At 39.4% G+C, this 25,000-nt stretch overlaps 2 protein-coding genes across 4 annotated transcripts in view; both read right to left on the bottom strand.

Annotated features, from left to right (window-relative positions):
* The window catches only part of LOC121301744 (reticulophagy regulator 3-like), a 6,487-nt gene extending 4,649 nt beyond the window's left edge, over positions 1–1,838 (bottom strand). The window contains exon 1 of the mRNA XM_041231340.1: positions 1,814–1,838. Coding sequence (XP_041087274.1) covers positions 1,814–1,838 — 25 coding nt within the window. The remainder of the gene's footprint in view (positions 1–1,813) is intronic.
* ezh1 (enhancer of zeste 1 polycomb repressive complex 2 subunit) lies at positions 247–21,120 on the bottom strand. 3 transcript variants are annotated; one of them, XM_041231575.1, is made up of 20 exons: positions 20,598–21,120; positions 19,925–20,050; positions 19,485–19,604; positions 19,288–19,405; positions 17,453–17,665; positions 16,622–16,724; positions 15,873–16,036; positions 15,611–15,702; positions 14,887–15,103; positions 13,396–13,574; positions 12,057–12,151; positions 11,103–11,143; positions 10,634–10,759; positions 8,300–8,478; positions 7,485–7,580; positions 6,902–6,983; positions 6,143–6,223; positions 5,963–6,047; positions 3,306–3,391; positions 247–1,945 (listed from the first exon to the last, which is right to left on the bottom strand). In XM_041231575.1, the coding sequence occupies exons 1-19, from the start codon at positions 20,721–20,723 to the stop codon at positions 3,352–3,354; spliced, it is 2,283 nt and encodes a 760-aa protein (XP_041087509.1). In that variant the 5' UTR covers positions 20,724–21,120; the 3' UTR covers positions 247–1,945; positions 3,306–3,351. The 3 variants fall into 3 exon arrangements, with proteins under 3 accessions (XP_041087509.1, XP_041087510.1, XP_041087508.1); XM_041231576.1 differs by lacking the exon at positions 3,306–3,391 and having other exon boundaries at positions 14,887–15,052; XM_041231574.1 differs by lacking the exon at positions 3,306–3,391.
* Positions 21,121–25,000: the final 3,880 nt, after the last annotated feature.

A 25,000-nucleotide genomic window follows, 5' to 3' on the forward strand; every position in this document is an offset into this window, starting at 1 on the left:
ATTTAAAGCACATTAAGTACAGTTCTCTTAATCATGAAGGGTTCAGGGCTGGCAGTACTGGAGCCTAAAATCCTCTCTATTTATCCATAAAGCAAAGGAAGCACAGGCATGAGCAAAATAAACTCCACATGCCTTGGAAATGATTGTAGCTTACAAAATAATGTTATTGGCGGAAAGCATGTCAGTCAATAGGGAAAGCAGGTGGTTGGCTAACGACAGGGATGAAGCCCTTGAAGGGGTGGGGTCTATTCTTTCCATTACTTTATATGAGGGAGTAAAAGGCAGTCTCATATGCGGTTATCATGCATCTGCATTTCCACATAAAGACAAAAAAATAGTTTTTTGTGTCCATCCTCAGGTGAGATCATCATGCACAGAAAGATTAAAATAAAAATACACGTTTACTATAATACTGTGTTCTTATAAACTGCACAAACCTATATTCTGAATGGAGGCGCACAACTGAGTTAGGGAATTATTTTGTTTGCTACAATCGCTTTAAGCCTGCTATGGAATGGAAGAGTGGTACTCTGCTCTGGCCCTCGAGATCTAATCCAGTCCAGGTTTTTACTCCAAGCAGGTTCTAATGTAGTTAGTTCACAAATATAAGACCTGGTTGGAATAAAGACCAGGACTGGTATAGGTCTCGAAGGCCGGAGTGGAGCACCACTGGACTGGAAGGACCACCCTATTGTGGGCAGAGGAAGCCAGGCATTATCCACGCCTTTCTTTGTGAGACTGCCTACAGTGATCTTGAGACTACTGCCTACTGAAGGCTAAGACCATGGAATCTGATTTGTGACATGGCTGCAACCCCAACTACGAACTTGCTTCTACAGCTTGAGCGTATATTTAGTTGGCAAATGTCAATACCTGATTAGTGGCTAAATGGAGCTTCAGCGATCATCCCTTAATGTGACCAACAGAACTAGACAGCTTGTAATATACAGTTTGCTATGGCACTATGCGTTGATAAAGCGCTCTTATTGCTGCACTTGTCAGCCCTCCTTGCACCTACGCAAGTCTTTAAAGAAAGCACACATTCATTTTGTCGGTTTTCAAATACGGTTGCTCTTCCTTGTAGGAAATCTATTGCAGTTTCACAAACACACTCTAGATGAAAACGGGTAACTTTTGTACCGTTAAAAGCTCTACTGTGTAACACGAATAGCATTGCTACTGAGATAAGCAGTGACAATGTAACACAGTTTATCCCCATGAAAAAACACAGCAGTCCGAACTGAACTGCCGAGGTTCCTGTCCTACATCAACCCCAATGTGAGCTGACACACATGAAAGAAATGTACACAAACCTTTGGCAGTATGAAGGTAAGTGCTCGTCAGTTAGGGGGTACAGCTATAGGTTAGAATAGCTGGGTCCAGGCAGAAAGACTGTTTAATAAACTCTTCTTTGTTTTATGGCAGTTTGCTTCATAAGCTTGTGAATTACAAGCAAACCTTAAGGACGATACCCTTGGCCTTTAACAGGAATTAGGAATCAGCCACACATTACATTTAAGAAACTCAAATGAGTCAGTAAACGTATTGTAAGCCAAAAGGGATGTCCAGTATCTAACAGTTAGATATTTCGTAAACCATAAAATTGTATTTTGTGTCTTGATCCATCAAAAAATGCCATTTGGTTCTTAACATTATTTAAGCAGCGTGTGTAAACTGCTAGACACCTGACCTGGTAAAGTGGGCAATATGAAATTGGAAATTACAGACTGCCTCCCTGTTCCAAAAAAAAAACCCCTCAAAAATTCTCATCTACTTCCGTCACTCTGGTTGAACCCAACTTGAGCAACCTCACCTATTACTGCCGGACACAGCATCATTTACAAAGTTCAAGAGCTAAGTGCACAGAAAGCATTACACAACTGATTACATGTTATCAATCTCCCGCTCAATCCCAACGTATTTAAGGGCATCTGCCTGACTGTACCTGAAAGACACAATAAAGTCGTAATGAAAACCACAGCACAGCTTCACAACAATGTCCCTTCAACACACAGCAGCTCAAGGATCCAGTTACATGTTAAAGATGCAGGCACCGCACATACTGTGACAGGGTGACTGAGGGACAGTTTCCCTCAGATAGCTCACGACAGAATTGAGGGTTTTGGTATGCAGTACCAGCAGATTGGCCACTAGGTGGCACTGCTCTGCAGAGTTTTAGGTTCCCCAGCAAACATGTGTTTTGGGTTCTTAATTTAATTATGAGAGCCTAAAGGAGGAAAGAAAGGCTAGCCTGATAGCAGAGATACTTCAAATTTAAATTAAAACTCAAGTTTTTTTTGTTTGTTTTTTTTTACCTGGGGATTAGCTGCATGCCTGTTAGTGAACATGTAATACAAGAAGTGGGGAAAACTAAGTTTGCTTGTGTGAATGTGTGTTTTGCAGGGAAACAGCTACAGTAGCTGCCCTGTAGTAAGCTGGGGAAATCGAGTTTGTGTTACGATAAGTTTAGTTTAGTGAGTTTATTCATTTCTTTTTGTTTCCTAAAGGGACAGATGGTCTGACATTTGGCATTAAAGAAACTCTGACACACCCACACTACAACTGCTACAAAAAGGCGCTACATTACAATACATATTATAGCAAAAATGTAATGTAGAGAACAGAGGGCCCCCCTTTTCATTTTACATGTTTACTCCCAAGTAAAGAATTCAACTGCTATAGCTGTAGCAAGCATGTACTTGTTTGCCTTTTACAGTGACACAGGCAAGCAGGTTTCAAGATAGGAAGAATCGAGTGACCTTGCAGTTAATAAGCAGTTTCACAGGACAACATAGACAAACTGGAACGTAAAAATAGTCTTTTTTTAAATAAAATTGAAACAATTCTGGGACACTGCAGCTTTAAACTTCCTTCCTCGAGAGCTCGAACTTCCCCTGTTAAGGAAATTCAAAATAAAATTACAAACGGTTTTTAACATCAACATGTACATTAATATATATATATATATATATATATATATATATATATATAATACTAACCTTTGCAAGCAGTAATTGCATAATTTGTGTGTCCACAGGAAACCAAACATGGTTTTACACCTTATTAGTTTTTATTAAGGAAAACAGGCACAGTGGGTTAAGACACTGGTCTTTTCTGTGTCAAAAGAATCAAGGCAAGATGCAATAGCAGTGCACAGGTAGGGCAGCGTGAATGGGAAGGTACCACTCTCGTGGCATGCCCTGTGGACCGTGGACTACAGCACTGAAATCCATCACGATTATTTCAATTACAGTCATGTAATAAAAAACACTGTGATGAAAATTAGACATATTCTCAACACTTACAGAGAGAGTCTGCCAGGCGGGTGCATTTCTTTCCCCAGTACTTCTTTTAAACAAAGCCTGAGTTTGAGATACCTCCACTTTTCCGCCTGTAAAAGGTTATATTTTCTTTTTAACTCTTTTGAATGAAAAACAAAAAAGACTTAACTGAACCCTATCTTAAAACATTTTTAGCCTTTTAGAAAACATGCTCTTGAGAAGTACTCGGAATTAAATATACAGTTGTGCATTGCTTTGCGCTGGTTTGCATTTCAGTGTATTTTGCGCTAGTTTGTATTTCAGTGAATTTAACGCATAAGTCCCCTGGCTAGATTTGGGTCACAAAGGCAGGTCAAGCAGTGACTGACCGAGGAGGACATGAATGCACAGTTAAGGGCATTAAGGCTAATAGGAGGTAAGGTTATCAGCTTGTCCACTGAAGCCTGAGTTATTCCACAACACAAATAAAGTAAAGGGTAAGCACAGGAAAAGCATATAGGTAAACAACAGTGAAGCACAGAGATGCACTGTATGGCATTAAATGGCAAAAACTCACAGCAAGACACATTATGCATTTAGCAGGGGAAACTTTTCCAAGTGAGTCCTTTGGTGTTTTTTTTTTTATTATTATTTTTTTAAATAAAAACAATTAATATAAAAATATTGCATTTCATATTAAAAAAAAAAAAAAGCTGCATATTAGAAACTGATTAAAACAAAAGGTATGATCATAAAATATGCAGTTATAAGTTATGTAAAAACAGGAAGGGCTGACTCATTTCATATTTTAGTGCTGTAGAACATCCCTACATATTAAACCCTGTAACACAAAAAGAAACAAAAGAATTTTCTGACTAAACGTTTCGCCTAGAAGTCTCTCGATGTCTACAGGTGTGGTTTCAATAACAAAAAATGAACAGGTACTGGTGGCTTAGCAGGCGCTACTTGTGATGATAAAGGTTTATTCAAATAGAAACAGTTTAGCTTAACGAAGCATTAGCGCATTACTTGAGTGTCTGAGATTATCCGTTTATTTAACTAATATAAAGAGCTTGTGATCGGTATGAATATTTTATTCAAACACAATAACTTTGAAACTTTGTAAAGGTTAAGAAGAGCACAATAAATCACCTGCCACTCAGGTGTGCTGTTGATGTAATAATTATTATTAATAATAATATATATTTTTTTTATTTAGCACCTTTCATAGTGGACCACTATCAGAAAGCGATTTACAAGCTATGAGACTAGGGTGTGTGAATTATGCATCAGCTGCAGAGTCACTTACAACAACGTCTCACCCAAAAGACGGAGCACAAGGAGGTTAAGCGACTTGCTCAGGGTCACACAGTGAGTCAGTGGCTGAGGTGGGATTTGAACCGGGGACCCCCTAGTTATAAGCCTGTTTCTTTAACCACTAGAAGACACAGCCTCCTTTCCAGCAGTCTGAACTGTGTTTATTACCATAACCATACCAGTCATTAACGACAAGAGAAATAATACTCTTTTTTGCAACCTTAAAGCATGATTGAATTAACGTAGGATTCAATTTCCATAAACACGCATACTAATAAGGCTTACGGTGATTACCATTTTTAATTATGCAATTATCTAAACATGTAAATTATACTCTATTTCTGCTTGGGAATTGCACAAGGGCACCCCCTGCTGGTAACTCAGTGGTTCCTACAGGGCTGATTCTTGGCATACAATTCAATGAATTATGTTTTTATTCTATTAATTCAGGCATGAGGGCTGTTGTCACTCAATCCAGTTTTCTCCTGTCAATGGATATGTGTAGGATACATGTTAGAAGCAGTAGAACACATCAGAATACCCATGTAGAAAATACACTTGAATATTAAAGAAAGATGTGTTGTTTACAATGAAACAGCACATTTCAGATGACCATAGCCTATGCACCACGTTACTGGATCCTCAGCTGATGCACTATCCCTGCACTGCTGCACTACTATGCCACTGTAGACATGACTTGTTGCATCCTACTTCACATTGTATTTCTGTAGTATTATTTATACTTACTGCAAACTACACTGTATTTAATATTAAGCTTTCTTGTAACCCTTTACTGCTCTGTAACACCTGTAAATCACCTTGGATAAAGGTGTCTGCCAAATACACCTATTATAATAATAATAATAATATAACCAACTGCATCAGGACAAGGGCTTTCTCTCTTCGAGAGCTCAACCAATCAGATCTAAGCATCTGATAAGATAGGTCACTGTGACCTGCATACACATGTACTGGTAAGCCCTTGTACAGTTGCATTGAATCCAGTGGATCATAGCCTTGGACTGTAGTAGATCACATTAACATAATTCCCAATGCCAGTGTGCTAATCAATTTCCATGCCTAAGTTTGGACAATTGGAAAAGTGGCTCAGTTGCTAAAAGTGCTAGCAGGTGCATACTGGAATCTCCACTGGGGGTAATAAATGCGTGCAACCCTAATACGATCAAAGCGGTCTATTGCCAATGCAAAGTCACAGGAGCTACTGTCCTGTGAAAAACACTGCATGCTATTCAGATATTGTATTTTGCCAATGGCATTTAAAAATGGATTTAAATGGAGGACAGGACTGCTGCAAATATACACGAACGTTATCAAAGCTAATTGAAAACTCTCAGAATTTGTGTGAGAGGTCTCGGACACTTTACCTGTAGTCAAAGAACAGCTCTTCACCCTTCTGTATGGCTCTTTTGGCAAATATCCCTATCCGATGGTCTCCATTCACCATCACAACTGGAAGGCCAAAAGAAGACAGCAGCCAGATACGGTATTATTGTTCAGGCACTTTGTAACGACACTTTCACTGAACTCTTTCAGAACATTCTTACCTTTAGCATAGCAGTTCGGGTTGACGGAGTGATTCGCGAAACGGATTTTGTTTCCTTTGCGAGTTGCGTCAACAACGAAGTCTAAGAGAAAGAAAAAAAATATTAATGTGCAAGCTGAACTCGACCAAAACTATTAGAGACACCCCTACAAGTTTATATGTGGTTTAATCCACTTTGCAGCACAACTACCGGTTCTAAACTGATTATAAAGTTTTCAAATGCCCACACTCAAACCCTAAGACTGATAACAATGCCCGACTTCAACTGACGATCTGAAAGTTTTTTTTAAATGATATGCTGGTAAGATAAGGTGCTAGGAAAATGTGACATTACCTTTGCTGTGCTTCTACCCAAACCTCCTCTTTTCACAGGCATATGACTATAGCGTACTGTAGCAATTCATCTCAGCATACAGAAGTTATTTACATTTTTTCCTAAGATTAAACATTCGTCATGGTACTCTGGTTAAGGTTTTATATTTATGTAGCCATAATAATAATAATAATAATAATAATAATAATAATAATTAGGCCATCATTGTAGAAATTAAAAACTTTAACATGCATTAGTAGAACCATAACTGTACAGCAGTTTTACGTTTACAATATCTTTTTCAGTTCACCTTTAGCCTGTTGGCAAGCACATGACGCATTAACTTTCCTAGTGTATTAAAATACTGCTTTTAATTTACTGTACTAAACTGTATGTAACCTATTCTGTGTTTCTTTTGTACAATGCATGCATGGCCTTGACCAGTACCGTTATTGAGATTGAACAGGAAGCTGGACAGGTATTTGTCGTAGATCCTCCCGCGCCGATCAGCCTCATCCTGGGAGATCAGCTAGAAAGAGTAACGCAGACGGGTCGGTGAGTGCGACTGAGGGACGAAACAGAATCTCAACGGGAGAGCACCCGTCACATAATCTGTGTGTAAACCATGAGTCTGAGTGGCTTATGGAGTAAACACAGGGCAACGACAAAGTAACTTTACAGCTATGGCCAAAAATTTTGCATCACCCTATAGAATCAACTAATTTTGCTTCACAAAGTCGAATTAAACCTGATGAATAGTGTTACGTTAACATACTGAATTACATACTGTTTTGTAGTTTTCCATATACTTAACGAACAACTGACAAAAGTGGGAAAATGTGACATTTCGAAACCTATCATGACACACTGTACTAGTATTATGGTCGTTAGGCTTCTGCGATACAATGCTGTAGTTTCTTTGATTACATGAGGTTAAATAAAAGATCTAAATTATGGTCATGTATTATATTTTTTTATTTATGTCTCAATCCTAAAACTCTAGCTTTTGTCCCCAGCTGTGCAGACTTGCCTCTCCGCAGTACTCTGAGATGAACTCGTTCTTTTGGACCGGGTCTTTGATGAAGGTGCCCCATCCCGCAACATCGGAAGGCGCTAGCAACAGGTGCTGAAAGGCAAACTTTAAAAGTTAGGCTACACCTTTAAAGGAAGGCTAACAATGCTTTCAATAGTCTTATTATATGGATCAGGAGTGTCCAATCCACGTCCTGGAAGCCCATTCCACTCCAGGTTTAACAGTTTTAATGAACTACTTCAGGGTCTGGGTGGAAGTTTCAATTTCAATGAAACAATTTAGAAGTGGGTTGGAACAAAGACCAGGAGCGGAAGGAGCACCTTTTAGACACCCCTGTTCTATATTAACTGCTGCATCCTGCTACCTGGTGCAGCTGAGTTTGAATTACACATCGATGAGAACTCTTTTTTTTTGGTGTCTTCAGTTTAATTGATGTTGAATTTAATACGTTTTTTTCACATTTCTAAATTCAGCAGTACCGAGTGGTTATTCGTAGAAGATGAGTTTGAACTACAACCTCAGGAATTTATTAGGTACTGGGAAGCAGCAACAACTGGGAGCAAACCGGTGACCATGTGCACCGCAAGCGAGTGTCTTAACCACAAGATCCGGGCTCATCTGCATTCACGGTTTTAGGGCTTTTATCCTCATCTCGCCAGCGGCAGCGTATCACATAACACCGCCTGTTACATCTGCATATTTCAAATCGGAGTAAAAATTACAAGCAAAGGGCCAGCGGAAGCCAGAGCTCGTTGGAGATGAGGAAAGGAATTTAACAATGGCTCAAGCTTTTTCTAAAGACCCTACTGCACCTTCTTGAGGCCGCGCTGGATGCTGCAGTTCTTGCAGGACACGTTCTTGCTATCCCAGTGGTCGGCTGCCCCACAGGTCTGGCAGAGGTCAGGGTCGCACTCTCGTACTGCCAGGTAGCACGGGCACTGCTTGGTGTTGCATTGGGTCTTACAGCGACAGCCAGGGAAGCGGTTCTGACCTGGATCAGAGACACAGACAGAGAGGCTGTGAGGCTGCTTATTGCAACATGAGCCTGCATTAGGTCTGTAAGGAAAGAACTACTGAAAAGATTATAAGTACAAAACTATGACTAAGATGCAGCTGTGTGAAGCTACGGCTTCACCCTATACAACTAACTCATTTTGTTAGTCGAATGAAACCTGTTGAATAATGTTAACACACTGAATAATGCTTTGTAGTTTTCCATATACTTCACGAAAAACTGTGGCATTTCAAAATCTAACAAGAAATACTGTACTGCTATTACAGCTTCAGGTCGACTTTTGCGATATCATTTTGTAGTTCTTTTTTTTTTGACTACATGATGTTAAATAAAAGATCTAAATTATGTTAATATAGTTTCTCCTTTTTGATGACATCTCAATCTTAAAATTCCAGGTGATGCAAAACTTTTGGCCATAGCTGTATGCTGCTGTCAGGGAAACAATGTCTTATCACCTGGGAAAGGGGCTATAAAATGAACTGACCTCAACCTGACCTGGTGCAAGTTGTCTGGATAAAATGCTGGTGACACACAAGCGATAAGCCAGCAACTAAGCTTTGCAGGCAAAGGGATGTACAGACTGTATAAACAGCAGACACTTGGAGGTGCATTGAAGAACCTGAGTCCTCTCTGGACGGCTGGCTATCTTGTCATCCATCATTGCTTAATTTCTGTTTATAATTAGTTGCTACATCATTGTGTCAAAATGTGTGTAACTTTTGGTAATTGGAACCAATTCTGCTTAATTTAACAAGTTCCTTCGCACACAAACACCTACATAATTTGGTTTCCTTCAGGAAAAATGCTTATTCAAGGGGCCTCTATAATTTAGACAAGCAAGCTTTCTTTAAATCTAGGGCAGTTATCAGATTTTAAAATTACATTTGAACAAAACTGCACATTTGAGCTATGTACCACTTTTAGATAAAGAAATGGTCAGGCGACTGTGACAAAATAAGTCCTACCAATGACCTGCCAAATGATCTGCATGGGCTGATTAGAGATCATATTTTGGCTTAACAGTGTGTTTAAAAAAAAAAAAAAAGAGGGAGATAACAGATATTAGCCTTTACAAAGGGCACGTTCAAACATGACCGCGCTATTCATTTTGAGATAAAGAGAATCATTAACACATGGTTCACCCCTTCAAATCTTCCTAACCTTTTTGTGAAAGAATTTTATGTTTTGCTCTGAAAAAATCCTGCTAGAAAGCTTTTCGGGGGAAAAATGTTTGGCAATACTCCCACATGCACAACAAAGGCAATCTTATTAATAACAAGCCTCCAGACGCTTCAAATTACAAAGAACCTTCTATCTACAAAACAGCTTGCAGGAGCCATGGAAATTACTACACAGAGGCGTTACAAAAAGGGGGGGGTGGGGGGCAGGCGAGCCTGAACAGCATCAAACTCGTGGGTGTTTATTAATGAATGCTTTAAAAATGTCTCGCTATCTCATTGAACAGGGAAGTATTGCAGCAATGTGACAGTGCTCCATCATCTGAGAACTCAAATCCGTAGGGCTATCAGAGATATCCTTGCCTTCCACCCTACAGAATTGGTTCTTGGTTCTCTTTGCCTTCCTAATTGCAATATGTCGAGGATGCACCACAATCATTCATGGAGTATTCCTCTGCATCCTCGACACCCCCCTGCTCAGAGTGCATTTTGAGATCTCTTGATCTGCCCCTCCTACTCTGCACTGGATGTCCCTGATCTACACACCACATTACTGGATCTTCAGCTAATGTACAATTCTTGCACTATGGAACTACTATTATGTCTATATAACTTTATAACTTCTTGTAATCCTAACTTATGGCACCCTAGTTCACATTGTATTTTAGTAGTATTGTTTGCATTTACTGTAAACTATACTGTATTATATATTAAGCTTGCATTGTAATCGTGTACTGCCCTGTAGCACCTGGAAGTCACCTAGGATAAAGGCGTCTGCCTAATAAAAAAAAAAAAAAAAAAAAAAAAAAAAAAAAAAAATAATAATAATATAATAATAATAATAAAGCAGTTATTATGAAGGTGCAATGGGTTATCCTCCTCACTCACACGTGAAATAACCACAGCACTCCATGAACATTTAACATTGGTTGACTAATTCCTAGTTTCCTTACATTCAGGGTTACACTGGCAAAACTTTTCACAGAAGTTTTGCGTCATCACACAGGGACAGGAGCTGTCACATGGGTGATCCGGGTGGTCACATGGTTGGTAGTTGTACACCTGATTGGAAGAATTATCTAGAAAACAACAAGTCAGATACAATACAACTTTATGAATGTAAGAAACAGTTGCGGAGAATTCTCCACTTTTTAGAACATATGTTACAGAAACTATGTTCCAGCCCCTGAATTAATGGTACTCAAAATGTATATATATGTTTATTTCTCTTAATCAGAACTGTCTTCTGAAGCTTTGACCTGAGCATAAAAAAACTATGACAGAAATGAGCACTGAAGAGTTGTTCTGATAGCTAAAATCAACAGCACCATGCACAAGTAAAAGAGAAAGCATGTGGCTAGTGAAAAACTTCCAATCCTCCATTTCCACTGGTGTGATAGCTATGTATAAATGGCCACTTACCTTTCTTGAGCTGAATCTTTCTGCAGTGTGCCGCCCACAATCTGCAATTACAACAGCCCTGTTAAAAACACATCTCTAATGCAGTCATCCCCAATGTCCTACAATCAATCTCCTGGCTATATCATTGCCATTCTCTTCAACAATACAACGCTCTTATCAAGCTTCTATATCGATTCACAGAGCTCAACACATGCTTTGCAACCCTGAGAACTCAAATCAACACTGCGATTTACTGAAACTGTGGGACAGGGGAATGACACAGACTCCAGTATTTTGTTCCAAGAGCAATGGGGGACCCTTCATACCCCGCAACCAACACTGAGGGGTGAGGGCTTTCCCCCTATCAAAGTTTACCATAGTTAAAGCATAATAGACTGTAATAAAATGAAACATGAAAGGGCGGGAAAGCATAGTTATAGTAAAAACTGCAAAGATACTGTGTTTTTTTTTTTATTATTATTTTTTTTTTTTATAGTGTTGAACCTTCAGAGTAGAAATGACATTCATAGAAAGTGGAAAAACTAATTGATAGGACTGGTACAACTCACATGCACTGCTATCAAATTGGAACGCACATTTTAATTCTCAGTGGCTGTGTTTAAATGCACCCCAGTATGTTGTAGAGACACACATATAAACACATCAGACTATCATGCAGGCAAACCAGGACAGACAGCCTGAGATTAACAGTGTATGACAGATGGAAAGGTACACCCCACTCATGACTCACTGCGTGGCTCTCAAAGTGCAATAATAGCCAAGGCTCACAAGATTTTACACTAGCCTCTGTATCAACGACTAATGGTTCCTTTGTGTTTGAAGGATTTATTACCACAGATATTAAGCAAACGTTATGGTAGAAATCAAACGGTGACCTACATAAACAATGTGGAACGTGAGGTTCCCAGCGTGCAACAGCATAGAAATATATAAAAACTTGTTTGAAATGTGTACCTGTGTTTTCTTTTCTTCTTCTGTGGCGATATAATCCCTCTGTCTTCCACAGGCACTCGAAGTATAAGCGCCTCTTTCACAGCAAACTCATACACCTGCAGAAAAAAACACAGGGCCTCTTCATTCACATAGCACCTCAGGGTATTGAAGCTAACTATCTATCAGAACCTCTCCAACCATGTAACCCTGGCGATCACACTCTGGGCTGCTATTTTCACTGGTGTCTAGTACCCTGTTTCCACTGCCTAAAAAAATGCTATTAGCAGCTGGCCACTTCGGCCCTGGCTGCTATTTTCTGGGCTGGTTTGCTATATCGTAACCGCAGACCTGGTCGCAAAGTAACTGCGTCACCATGTAGAAGGGAGTCGTGTGCTGGATAAGAAGCCGACGGCAGAACAGAGCTACAAATGTCAGTTTTTTTTTTTTTTTTTCATTACCGTTGGGAAGAGTTTGGCCAAAAAATAACCACTGTGGCGGGCATGGGGGAGAACGAAGAAACGGAAATGATCTTAACAACCTGGGCTGACTCTGAAATCTAAACACAGTTTATTGGCGCTGTGCGGATTATACATGTTCTTTTGCTCAGGCAGTAATTTTGTTCTGAACATAGTACTTCTATGGGTTTCTTTGAAACACAGAACAATGCTATCCCACAATCCCCAGTGACTTTTCTGATGCAGGAGAAGAACTTCAGAGGTTTGACATGTCTGGAAAAAGGTGTTTTTCTTGGCCAGGGCCAGCTTGATATGCACATTCTTGATATGCGCAGCTTGATATGCGCAGCAGTATCTTCTAAAAAGTTAGGAACACATTTCAAAATGTACCACTGAATGATACAGCAAGCCACACCCAGTTGAAGATCAGATTACAGTAAGCAATTGCTTGTCTGCAAACTCCCCCTCGCAACCCTTAGCCTGCCAAAAATTAATTTGGCAGGCTTGCTTTCATTAAAAACATTTGTTTGTAGAAACTAAACTTGTGGCAGCCTTTCCAGTTAAATAAAAGCTTCTCAGACACCAGATACCAGATGCTGAGTGTTGAATAACACTGGGCACGATGCACAAGCCCATCGTTAATCTACACTTCTTCCAATCTTTAATTCTGTTAAAAATATTCTCGCTTCTCTTCAGATTCGCTCAGTAGTGTTAAATCTTGTCTAATCCTTTCTCAGTTTGAAAATACTGTAAAATATAAAATATCTGCGGCAACCTAATTTTGTGGATGTCACACTATGGGCATATTTACAAATGTGAGTTTGTGACTGATTTCATATTATTCTAATCCCAGGTATTATTCATATGCCGAACATTATAACAGCGGTTGCGGGGCGCTGCCGCACCTGTCTGCAGGTTTTGGTGCTGATGAGTCTGGCTATGGAGCAGAAGTTGTTGTAGTAAGTGCCGTGCAGCACCCTGAAGAGGGACTCCTCAGCTCCGTTCCACTGGACTGCCTCAACGCTGACCGGCTGCTCAGAACTCTGTTTCAGCTTGATCGGAGTCTGGCAGCGAGAGTTCCCCTCTAGAACAGAAACAAATCTGGTTTAAAAAAAAGTGTTATGACTTCAAGCAAACTGTATGCTGCCTATTTATATTTTTAATAGTTACACTGATTATTATTATTATTATTATTATTATTATTATTATTATTATTATTATTATTATTATTATGCTTGCTATATCCCTGTTGAAGTTTACCATGATAAATGTCCACAATTGTTTTACTATGCTTTTCCTTAATTATACTCATTATACACCAATTTTTACTAAATACTTTTTTCTCCTCACCGCAGCGAGTCCCCACACAGCTCTGAGGGCGTGTGAGTGTCCTCCAATCTCACAAGCCTGAAGCCAGAATCATTTTTACACGAGCAATCCAGAGCAGAGGTGGGCGGGGCTACTGATCCCGGAAAACAGCCTTTTTATCCACTATCCACTGACTCTGGCCAGTAGGGTTCGCTGTTGCGCGATTAGGAGAAAGAGCCCTTGCTGGTGTCCAATCCCCTACGAGCGGCAGAGCCAAAGTGACGCACCCCCTTGGGGTGCCCAGCAAAGTTCGGCCTCTTTGCACAGCCTGGTAAGTATGCAGTGCGCTGTGGTTTTATTTTTATTTGCCACCCCTGCCAGGAACAAATGTCTAATTCCTGCCTTCCGCGAACTCAAGATGGAGGCAGCTGTCACGCACTGCAGTATGCAAACAGCCTGCTATTAATTATTATTACATCACTTCTGTGGTTTTGGTCTGTTTTTTATCACGAATGAGCTTTTGTTGACAACTGAAATCCACCAGTTAGTCTTTGCAAAAAAGAGACATTATGAATCTGAACAAGCGTACCTAAACACAAGACGATAAATAACATTAATAAAACCCAGACAACTAAACCTGTGCACATAGGAATGCTGTTTATGGGTACCTCTAAACAGGGTGTGTTTATTTTTTTAGTTTATTTTGTGTTCACCTATTTTGAGCTGGTACTTATTTTTATTCCCATATTCTGCAGTATACATGTGTATAATTTCAACAACAGTTTTTTTTTTTTTTTTTAAATAAATATTCATTAGTGGTAGTTATTAAATATGTATTAAGGGTTAAGTTTTGGCTTTGATTTAAAATACTTGCGTTTCCATGTGAGAATGTGGACGGAATGGAGTAAAATGTGGCCCTTGATTGGTGGGCCAATTAATTATTCAATGTCTTGCAGAGGCTGAAAGAAAAGGTCATGCTAATGACAATTTGGAGAAAATGGTTCTGAGAATCTGGCCCAGAAAGTTTTACATTTCAGGACCCCTGTCACGTTGTGTGTGTTTTTGGGGAGCGCCTGGGCTCCTCTTACCCGAGGAGCTGGTGGTTTCACGGTCGCTGTCTCCTTCTTTGCTATCTCCAGGGATGGAAGTGGACGAGCTAGGACAGCTGGAGCTGGGCTGCCTGTGCCGTCTGCGTCGCCGGCGTGACCGCTGAGATTTCACCATGTTCTGATCCGCAAACTCCTTGGCTCCTTTCTTCAAAATAACATATACGAGGTAACAATTTAAAGCAATGTCCGCAGATTCCTACAGGATTGAGACAGAATTCAACAGGAATAAGACCTGAATATCTTATGCACGTCCTCTGAGTTACAAAGTAAATTATTTTGAATTCAGCCCTGTTAATAATTCACATAGATTTAATTACCCGTATTCTTTCAATGTTTCTTTGTAACAAATGATCTCATGTATAAGGCAGGCAGTCATGCATGAGTTAACACTTCTCATGATCCCCTGGTGGGTGAGTAAGAGGGTATAAATTAATGAAGAACAAACAGAGAATTCATTTGGAGCGGATGGAAGGGAAAGAGGAACCTATATGTGTTTAGATCATGATGAACGAACAGGGCTGAATTCAAAATGAATTGCTTCAGAGCTAAGAGGAAGTGCATGAGATATTCAGGTGTAATTCCTCTGGGATTCAGACAAAATTCATTATGAATCTGCAGCCAGTCTTTTATCATCAGTGTTAATTCAGCCTACCAGACCCTATTCACACTGCATGTAATGTTTGTATATTTAAATGCCTCTTACCAGCAGCATAAAGCAGTCCAACCCACATGGTTCTGTCTCAATACGAATCTCTTTGATTTTCCTTTTGTACACATTTGGAGTGGAATGGAATGCTAAAAAAACAAAAACAAAACAGAAAAGCAGTTCTTTGCTATTACCACCCATCCATCCATATAAAAGCATCTTCGCATGGCCATTGTCAAAATACAGCGTATTTATAAACAAGCACAGCAAAGGGCTGCACAGTCCACTCCTGCAAGAGCGGCCTGGCTCAGGCTCTTACGGTGGAGGAAGCAGTCGTATTTGAAGCATCGTCTGCAGAAGAGGCTGTGGAAGGAGTGCAGGGACTGCTCCCTCTGCACTGACTCGGCTCCTGGCCCGTCCATGTTGGGGGTGCACTGGGGCGGCAGCTTGATGGGACTGGGAGGGTCTGTCAGCTCCTTGTACCTAGGAATTAAAAGAGGAGATGGTGTGCTGAAGTAATTCCTGTACTCATCCAAGTCTATACCCCCCTATGTAGTGCTCTCTGCTTTGCAGTATTTGATCCATCATCAACTTGAATACACCATCGCTGTCTGCATCAAAGTGGAGCTGGGTAAACCACACCTCATCCTGGGCAGGCTTGAAGCATGGTTCCTTTCCCCTGCTTGTGTTATTCAAGAGAGGGCTATTATTGCCCAGTTTCCAGTGCTGCCAACCCAGCACCTTTTGCAGGCACCAAAACAGAAACCACACTTAGAACACTGTTTAATTCTAGTGCCGACATGACAACACTGTGGTCTGGGAAGGAGACCAACAAAAATCACACAGACTAATTCCAAGGATTAAAGGAACGAGCTGTGTTGGATGTTCAAGGGGACAGAATTTAAAGAAGAAAAAAGAACAATTAGGAGGGGGCTTGATTGAAGTCTTCTACAAGGAATTGAAGAAAGCAAACCCTAGCCAATAGTTTTCACCGCAGCACAGAAAGCAGGACCAGAGAACTAGGAACCGGACAGAGAGTTTGCATGTTCTTTGTTCTTATTTTCTTACTTTTTCTTTAGCTCTTCAGTGGTGCCTTTGTCTGGAAACATAGAGGCAATGGCTCTGAAGATCTTGCCATGTGGGATTCTCTTGAGTGTTGGCTGTTCACTTCCTGGAAATGCAAAAGAAAAAACAAAACAAAAAAATAATATATACACACACACACACAAACACACACACACAATGAAACAGATAGGAACAGAAAGACAAATGTTTAGTGCCAGAAAAAACAGCCACGCCTAATGTTCTAGAAAGATTCTGTTGATACTGGCAGCTTTTGACAAGCTGGTTTCTTTCTGTTTTTTTAAGCATGTCACAAATGTTCATGCCTGTGCCAGTCCATTTGTTGAAAAGATCAGTACCCCATATATTTATTCACGCCGCTCAGCCCTGGAAGAGCCACTGTTTCATTTAAAGAATAAACAGTCGAAAATTTGATACTAACGTAGCTAATCTGTTGTGGTTTAAACGATCAGAATTCTTTGTCACGCTCTCAGTGGTATTCTAAGTGTAGCTGCTGCTAGTGGGTTCCAATGAGGACTTGACTTCTAATGACTATTAGAAATGTTTGTGTATGTGTGTATATGGATATATAATATACAGTACAATGCTAGTACCTGAGCTCTACTCATTGAGCATTTCTGTTCAATAAACGACACAAGATGCCAGGGGAAGGCCCTATTTTAAATTAAGTTACTGCAGGTGGTAATAAGATCTTCTGTCATTTAGATTCCCATAGTGCTTACTAAAGGAGAGCTATTTCATTCTAGGGCCAGATTATATAAAGCCTTAAAGTAATTATGTACCCAGACCGTATGCATCAATGCTGGAACCCCTTACCCTCTGTGACAGCCTTCCTCTTCCCGCCAGTGACGGACGTCTCCTCAGATTGAGGCTCCTGCTTCACAGCCTCTGTCTCTCCCTCCTCTTCCTCCTCCACATCCTCTTCACCCCCCTCTTCTCCGTCTTCTTTCTCCTCCCCTTCCTCGTCCACGTACTTGCTGAGTGCGTCCACCAGCTCCACAAAGATCTCATCGTTAATGAACCTGCCCTCTACAAGCAAGAAGACACGTCTAAGGATCTCAACCACTCCCCCATGTCAGATCCTTTAAGTCTGGCTTGGAAACATTTTAACAATATTTTCCTGTTTCATTTTAAACATCATTTTCTGTTTTAGTCTTCACATCGTGAACATTTTTTTTAAACTGAGAAGTTTAAGCACCTCTTTGGTCTCCACAGAGTCCTTAACCCTGACTTATCTCCAGGTATATGGATATGATGTCTATGAGTAAGGAAGGACCTCGTTTTTTTTCCACCCCAAATTGCAAAACACCCCAAAAAGAGCGCTCTTAACAACTACAGTGGATGTTTTTGTAAATCAAGGTCAGTAGATTAGGTCTATAAACTTAAATGTTAACCAGCTTCCTTACAAATGAACCCCTGCTTATCTCTTAATACAATTGGCACAACAGAGTGCAACCACTCATTAAGTCCCAACACTGCCCCTAGTGGGTGTAAGAAATACGTCTCTGTTACATTTTTTACACTTTTGGTCTTACTTCCTTATTTTCATGATGCTTGCATTTTGCATTTTATTTTTTCTGTTGTAGATGAGATGAGGTTAAAAGCTTTAAAATCAGGAATTGAACTGAGGCCGGATCTTTTGCACAGCGGTTAAAACGTTCGCAGGGCAGGGTGTGGGGTCGCCAGTTCGCCTCTTCAACATCCAACCAGTTTGTTTAATTTTACTTACATCAGACTGGGTAACAGGGATCCTAGGAATCAGTTTGCTACGGGATTTTCTATGTTTTTGGAAATTCTTTTGTTTTACAGTTGGGGCGGGTCAAAAAACATGCAAGGCTTTTTTTTGTTTGTTTGTCAATACACGTATAATATAAAAACATGAACACAGGCAACTTTGCTTTAACTTTACGTAAACATACCTCTCTAATAAAACTGATCCGGCATTCAAGTTCCGTTTACTTCAGTATTCAGAGCTGTTCAAAGATGCCGAAAACAAAAATCAACCCTAAAGACCGGGGTCAACAAGTTTGTCAAGGACGTTTGAAACGCACCACTGAGTTTGGATCATTTCAGTGTCTTACAACTGCCAAAGAACAACGTGAAACTGTTGTTTCAGATTTTGTCAAAACGTGTGTAAAAGCAAACATTCCTCTGTTCAAACTGGCAGTTCGAGATTTTTTCAGCAAGCACAATGGACTAACTTGGGAGTTGAACTAATATGAACATTATTAGTTTTTTTTTATAACAGGGAAAAATGTATAATATTTAAAGTAAAAAAAAAAAAAAAGTATGTTTGTTTATTTTATTGATTAATGGCGCTGGTAAGCTTGTAACTTGCTTAGAATTTGAAAATGTAACCAGTTTTTGTTGTATTTATTTATTTAGCAGACGCATTTATCCAAACTTACGCACGTTACACTGTAATACAAGGTTACAGTTCAATAATTAAAGTTAGAAACTAAAATACAACATAGAGACACAGCAAGTGTGACAAGAACAACAATACATACTTCCTGTGTTAACTGTTACCCAGTAGTAATATTTTTGTGTTTTATAATGTGGCAGGGAAAACTCATTAGCCCTTTTATTTTACTTGTGGAATAATGCAGATTTTTCTTTTTTTTTTAGGATCCCTGCTGGGTAATAATTACCTCTGTCCCCATGCACGCCATCGTAGTTATCAATAAGCTCTTCAAGAAAGGCCTCATCTTGTTCTAAAACCTCATCACCCATGTATGGAATATTGTGCAGGAAGGTTTCGTCTTCCACCTGGAAAAGCCACAGAAAAAATAAATGTAGAGTGGAAAAGGAAAGAGCATGCGATGCATTATACTGAGCTCCTTCCTACCATGAAGTTCTGCTGCAAGGGAGACCAGGAATGCATAAAAGGGATCCCTGCCACTGTTTTTAAGGTCCTCATCACGATGCTTTGGCTCTTGAACTCAGGAAAGCCGTATTCCACTACGCACTGGGGAACAGTTAACACATGGTCAGCACTGTGTTGCAAACACATTTTTGCAAAAACAAAGACCAACTTTTCTGCTGGTGTGTTCCTCAGTGTGGATCAGGGGTGCTGTTTACTCACTGCTTTCACACAGAAGCGCTAGCCCCTCCCTCACTGATATAAAAACACTACTTACAGTTCTTAATTTAAACACGAAGAAGGCATTAGCCTAAGACTTAGTTTCTTAGTTTGATATTATAATAAAAAGGGACGGTTTGCAGGAACCATGCAGTTGTACTCTGCATTGAGTTGATAGATGATTTTTTTTTTTTTATCTACAGTACCTTTTTGGTACCGAGCTGGCCTATGGAGGGGGTGGCAGGGATGGGCTGAATCCTTATTTTCTTCCACTCTTCATTCAACAGCTCTGTCTTCTCCTTGATCTGGTTGCGATTAGCCAAGAACTGTGACTGTAGAGAAAGCCTTGGATTTAACCATCTTAAAGCTACCTTCCACAGAAACACTTCCGTTTCAACTCATCAACTTGCAAGAAGAAAAAGTTAAACCTGTAAATGTATCTTTAAAATATTACTATTATTATCAGTAATAGTAATAATGTTATAATCCTGTGTTATCAATATTATGTTGATAAACTATTGTCAATTTATTATTATTATTATTATTATTATTATTATTGAATATATTAATAACCCATTAAGTGCCATTGTCCTCCTTTGAGGAAAGGCTATTAAACAGAATTTGTCTTTTTTAGTGTATTGAAGATACACTTCACTAAAACTTTACGTTTGTTAAAGCAAAAATTTCATTACTAAGTGTAATGTTTCAATTACAAAACAGCTTTTTTCAAAAATGTTTTTGAATTACCCTTACTATGTTAGTCTAAAATCAGATTTTATATATATATATATATATATATATATATATATATATATATATATATATTTTTATTTTTATTTTTTTTTTTTTAAAGCACTATAAAAGACCAACAAGATGTACTTTTATTTTCTCTGTTTTCCTGAAGCGTTTGAGCTGTTGAAGGCGCATGTACTCAGACTTCACCCTCTTCCGCCACTCCACTAAATTCTTCGGGGCCTTCTTAGTCTGGGGACCCAGGGCCTCCATTCTCCTGTAAGGAAACACACAATGCCAACAGCAGTCGTAATATCAACCAGCACAACATGGATTACTGTTGAGCAGCTCTGAGGCTGGGCTCATTGCAAATGCATGAGTGTTAACAACTTCTGCCTTCCAGCTACAACTCTGTGCCAAAGTAAAGTGCTGAACTCTCAATGGCATTCCCAAGACTTGTTTTCAGCCTGGATGTAGGGCGCTTCCAATATTAGCAATCCTAGTGACAAACTATTACAGGGAGACCTTACTGTGAAGACCAGTCAAGGGAAAAACAAACAGGGCCTTAATAGGGGGGTTGGCACTACAACAGGAGCAGACTTTTTTCTTTTTTTTTTTTCTATTTAGAGTGCCTAATTATTTTACCCCAAAATAAAATGTCCAGTTATTTTTTTTTTTAGTGGCTGTCCTCCGATCCCACGACCAAGCCAGCTTCCTCTTTTGCACCCAGGAACTCGAGAATGGATGTCAGCGAGCTACCAACCTCTGGAGGACAAAGGCGAGCCCTACAGGCCTGAGCACACTGGGCAACTGGCCAGCGTAGTTCACTGTAGCCTCCCTAACTCACAGCAGCGCCAGAGTCGGTGCAACATTCCTGCCGGAATCCCCAAGAAGCATAATTTCTTGTAACAAATTAATATGATTAGGATTATGACTATTTCAAAATACTCTTTTTCTATAGTTCAGACCAGGGGTTCTCAAAATGGGGGTTGAGTCCAGCATCATCAACTCAAGTCCGGTGGCTCTCTAGTGGATGAGTAGTAAAGCAAGTTTTTATACTTCGGAAAGAGATGGTGGAGTTCTTCTTGCAAAGAGGGAAACAAGAGTTGAACAAAAACTTCAGTGACAAGACGTGTCTTCTCTGCTTGACATACCTAGTTGATATTCACACACAGGAGCAGTTCATTGATCAACGATGATGATGTTAAGGCTAAATTCACATAAATCCCACAGATTTCCTTCCTGTTTATAGGGAAGTATTAAAATACAATCCTACTTAACAACAACTTAAATGTAAATAACTTTACAGAAAAAAGTAACTTTTTAAAAATTCTATTACCAAAAATTCAATAAAAATCAGTTTTTAATCTTACTCTAAAAGCAGTGATAAAAGGTGCATCACTTATTTAAAAATACAGACTAAAATAGGGTTATACAATGTCCATTTAAGATACGTACGCTAAACTATTAAAAATGTGTTTTTAAACTATAAGGGCCTCGCGCTCAGAGGCGTGCTGTGTAAAAGGGGTCACCTATACAAACAGTTTGAGAAACTGGTTTAGACATTTTAGATTAAAAAACATAGAATGTATGCAAACTGTTCTATAGTTTGAGTTCTTAATTCTTTTGCAAATGAATACAAGAGTGGCCTTTATTTTGGAAGACAACTTTAAATTTCTGCAAACAGAAACAAGCCTGGACTGTTAAACAGTGGCTTTAACTGTATGGAAAGCTTGTACTGTAATTACATTGCAACATTCTTTCTTTTTTTTGGGGGGGGGGGGGGGGCTTAAACGTTTAATCTTGCAGAATATTCCTCTTTTTTCAGCATTCTTGAAAGGAGGGTTAACAACACTTATTAGTTACAGTAATCAGTCTTTCATTTGAGAGCCAATACAGGGAAGCCTATGCTGTGCTTACTGTTGCATAATCGTTTAATAATAGCAAGAATGGAAAATGTGAAAGCGTTACTTAGGACTGCCGTAAAAAAAAAAAAAACAACACTGCCACATATTTCCTTTAGCAAACCACAGTGATGGCTGCACACTCTGTACTAAGCGCTCCTTAAACTGGCAAACATAGGCATAGTTTCAGTGACTGAAAACAACAGTTGCAGCTTAACCCTGTGTATTGCACAAACTGAGAAAGTCAGCAAACACAACTAATACCTTTCTTATGCTGTGAAATCATATCCCAATTGCAATTCACATAGTTGGGTGTGTTCTAGCATGCAATAAAGGGTTATGCTAATTCGACAGCATTGCTACTAATGTTTACTCACTAGTACTAGCAAGCTGAAGGTTTCAAATAGATTCACATGGAAGTACAAAATATATTATAAGTGTAAATGCATACAGATATACGTGGCGTATCAACTCATATGGAAGTGGCTACTTTTATACAAGTAAAACATTTTATAATATTAACCCTTTGCTGCCCAGTATCCAATTGACATTGGGAAAATCGGTATTAAATAGGTCAGAGCGCATACCCAGGGCAATAAAGAGTTAAAATATTAGCAAAGCTCTGCTGTGCAACACTGATATACTTCCCTGCAGCACTTACCAGCTATTTCCATTTCAGAAGCTGTTTTGCAGCATTTAAACTGCAAGCATTTTGTAACAAGCGCGAGGAGTTAAAAACTTCTGATAAGCGCATTACCCGTCAGAAGCATTCAGTAAACCCACGCCACTGTGCCCCTGGTAAATTATCCATTTTGCTTGGATAACATTAGTTTGTTTGTTTGTTTTCTTGTTTGTTGCCTTTTGTTTTTACCTGCTTGTAATGCGAAAAGTTCAACTACTCCCATTCACAAGTTACTGTGGGGAACTACTGCCGCGTGCAGTCGGAACACAGCTATAACACATGCTGCCCTGCAGTTAACAAGAACGGGGCTTTAAACACACTTGCGCTACATCCTGGTTATAGAAACCGTGCCAAAATACGTGTCAAATCCTCATATCTGACTGACTGACGGCCGGTGCGTTTTATTAACGACAATAATACTGAAATCGCACACGAGCAACACACAGTAAAGGCATACGTGACAACAACACGCGATCCTTGCGCATACACATTGAACTGAAGGCTGGCTGAGTGGGCGTGTCAGGCAGGCTGGCAACATGAAAAACGCCGCAGTCAGAAAAGTGCGTAGCGTACTTTATATAGACATTTCTCGCTGTTTTGTTGGTTTTTTTTTTAAATGCATCACGCTATCCAGAGCATTGTGTCACACACAGCTGAAACCAGCCACTGAAACCAGCCACTTGCGTTTTAAAAAAAACAATCCGAGCAAACATGCGTTTCGTTTATGTAACGACATATTCCATCTACAGCAGGGCTGCATGGACACATGCACTTCTGAGCTACACACACCACACCGTTTACTACAAGTAATAGAGCACAGTAACGTTGATCCTACACAAATTGATTTTAAATAACCCATTCCGCTCAACAGACAGATAACTACATAGAAACCGCAAGCAGGTCCCGGTCCTGAGGCAGTGTCGCAGTTCGAAAACAAATCACACAATCGCAGATAAATCGTTTCCTACCTGTTTTTTTTTTTTTTTTTTTTTTTTTTGTGTGTGTGTGTGTTTTTTTTTTTTTTTTTTTTTGTATTGGCAATAGTGTGTTTGTGATGTCAAATGCAATTCTGTAATAGTATTCTATAGAAAACGGATGTCTCTCTGCTGGAAGTAGTTCTACATTAAAAGATGTTCGGATGTGAAGTCTCTCCATGCACAGCTGCAGAGATTGGCGTTGTGCAGCTCAGTTAGACGCAGCGCACTTAGTACAGTCAGAGAGAGGGAGAGGGAGAGAGAGGGGAGAGCGGATGACGTTTTATGTTATCATCACACATGCCGCTAACAGAACTGGAGGTTGTGGACTGAAAAAGCCTGCGTCGATCAGAAAACACCTACAAACTTTTTAGACTGTCACATGCAACTTAGCTCAGATGCAAATTATATATATATATATATATATATATATATATATATATATATATATATATATATATATATATATATATATGGAGAATGGCAATATGGTTTTTATAGCATGACTGATTACTGTAAAAACTCTCGGTTGTGATCGGTTGTTAATTTATTTATTTTTAAACAAAAAGCGGGCTTGCGTCTTCAAAAAAATATTAATGACATTTCTTTTCATACATTGTAGCTACCCAAGTAGTCTGTTGAAAATAAATAATAACTTTCTCTAAGACTCAACATTGCTAAACAAAACGCTCCGGACTGCAGTTTAACATCTTTATTTCCTGCACACTGTAGATAAAACGAGAGGTTTATCTGATTTAGGGATATTTTTTTTCGATCATACACACACACACACATTTACGCCGGACGCTTACAGAGAAATAGGAACACCGTCTGTTTCGCAACGCGGTGTGAGTCTGCACGGTATTCTATAATAATAATAATAATAATAATAATAATAATAATAAATAATAATAATAATGTTAAGTTGGTGTGAAATGACCTTTAACTAAGTTTTGTACTCTAAAGTAACATTTAAACTTGCCAGCAGTC

This window comes from Polyodon spathula, chromosome 28, assembly GCF_017654505.1.
Source record: "Polyodon spathula isolate WHYD16114869_AA chromosome 28, ASM1765450v1, whole genome shotgun sequence".
Lineage (NCBI taxonomy): Eukaryota > Metazoa > Chordata > Actinopteri > Acipenseriformes > Polyodontidae > Polyodon > Polyodon spathula.

Excerpts from the sequence above, each read along its gene's own strand:
- ezh1 (XM_041231574.1), bottom strand. The coding sequence starts at position 20,723 with ATGGAGGCCCTGGGTCCCCAGACTAAGAAGGCCCCGAAGAATTTAGTG. Across the intron at positions 6,984-7,484 it reads TCTCAGAGTACTGCGGAGAG|CTGATCTCCCAGGATGAGGC; the intron begins GCAAGTCTGCAC and ends TACTCTTTCTAG. Across the intron at positions 6,048-6,142 it reads CCCGAACTGCTATGCTAAAG|TTGTGATGGTGAATGGAGAC; the intron begins GTAAGAATGTTC and ends TTGGCCTTCCAG.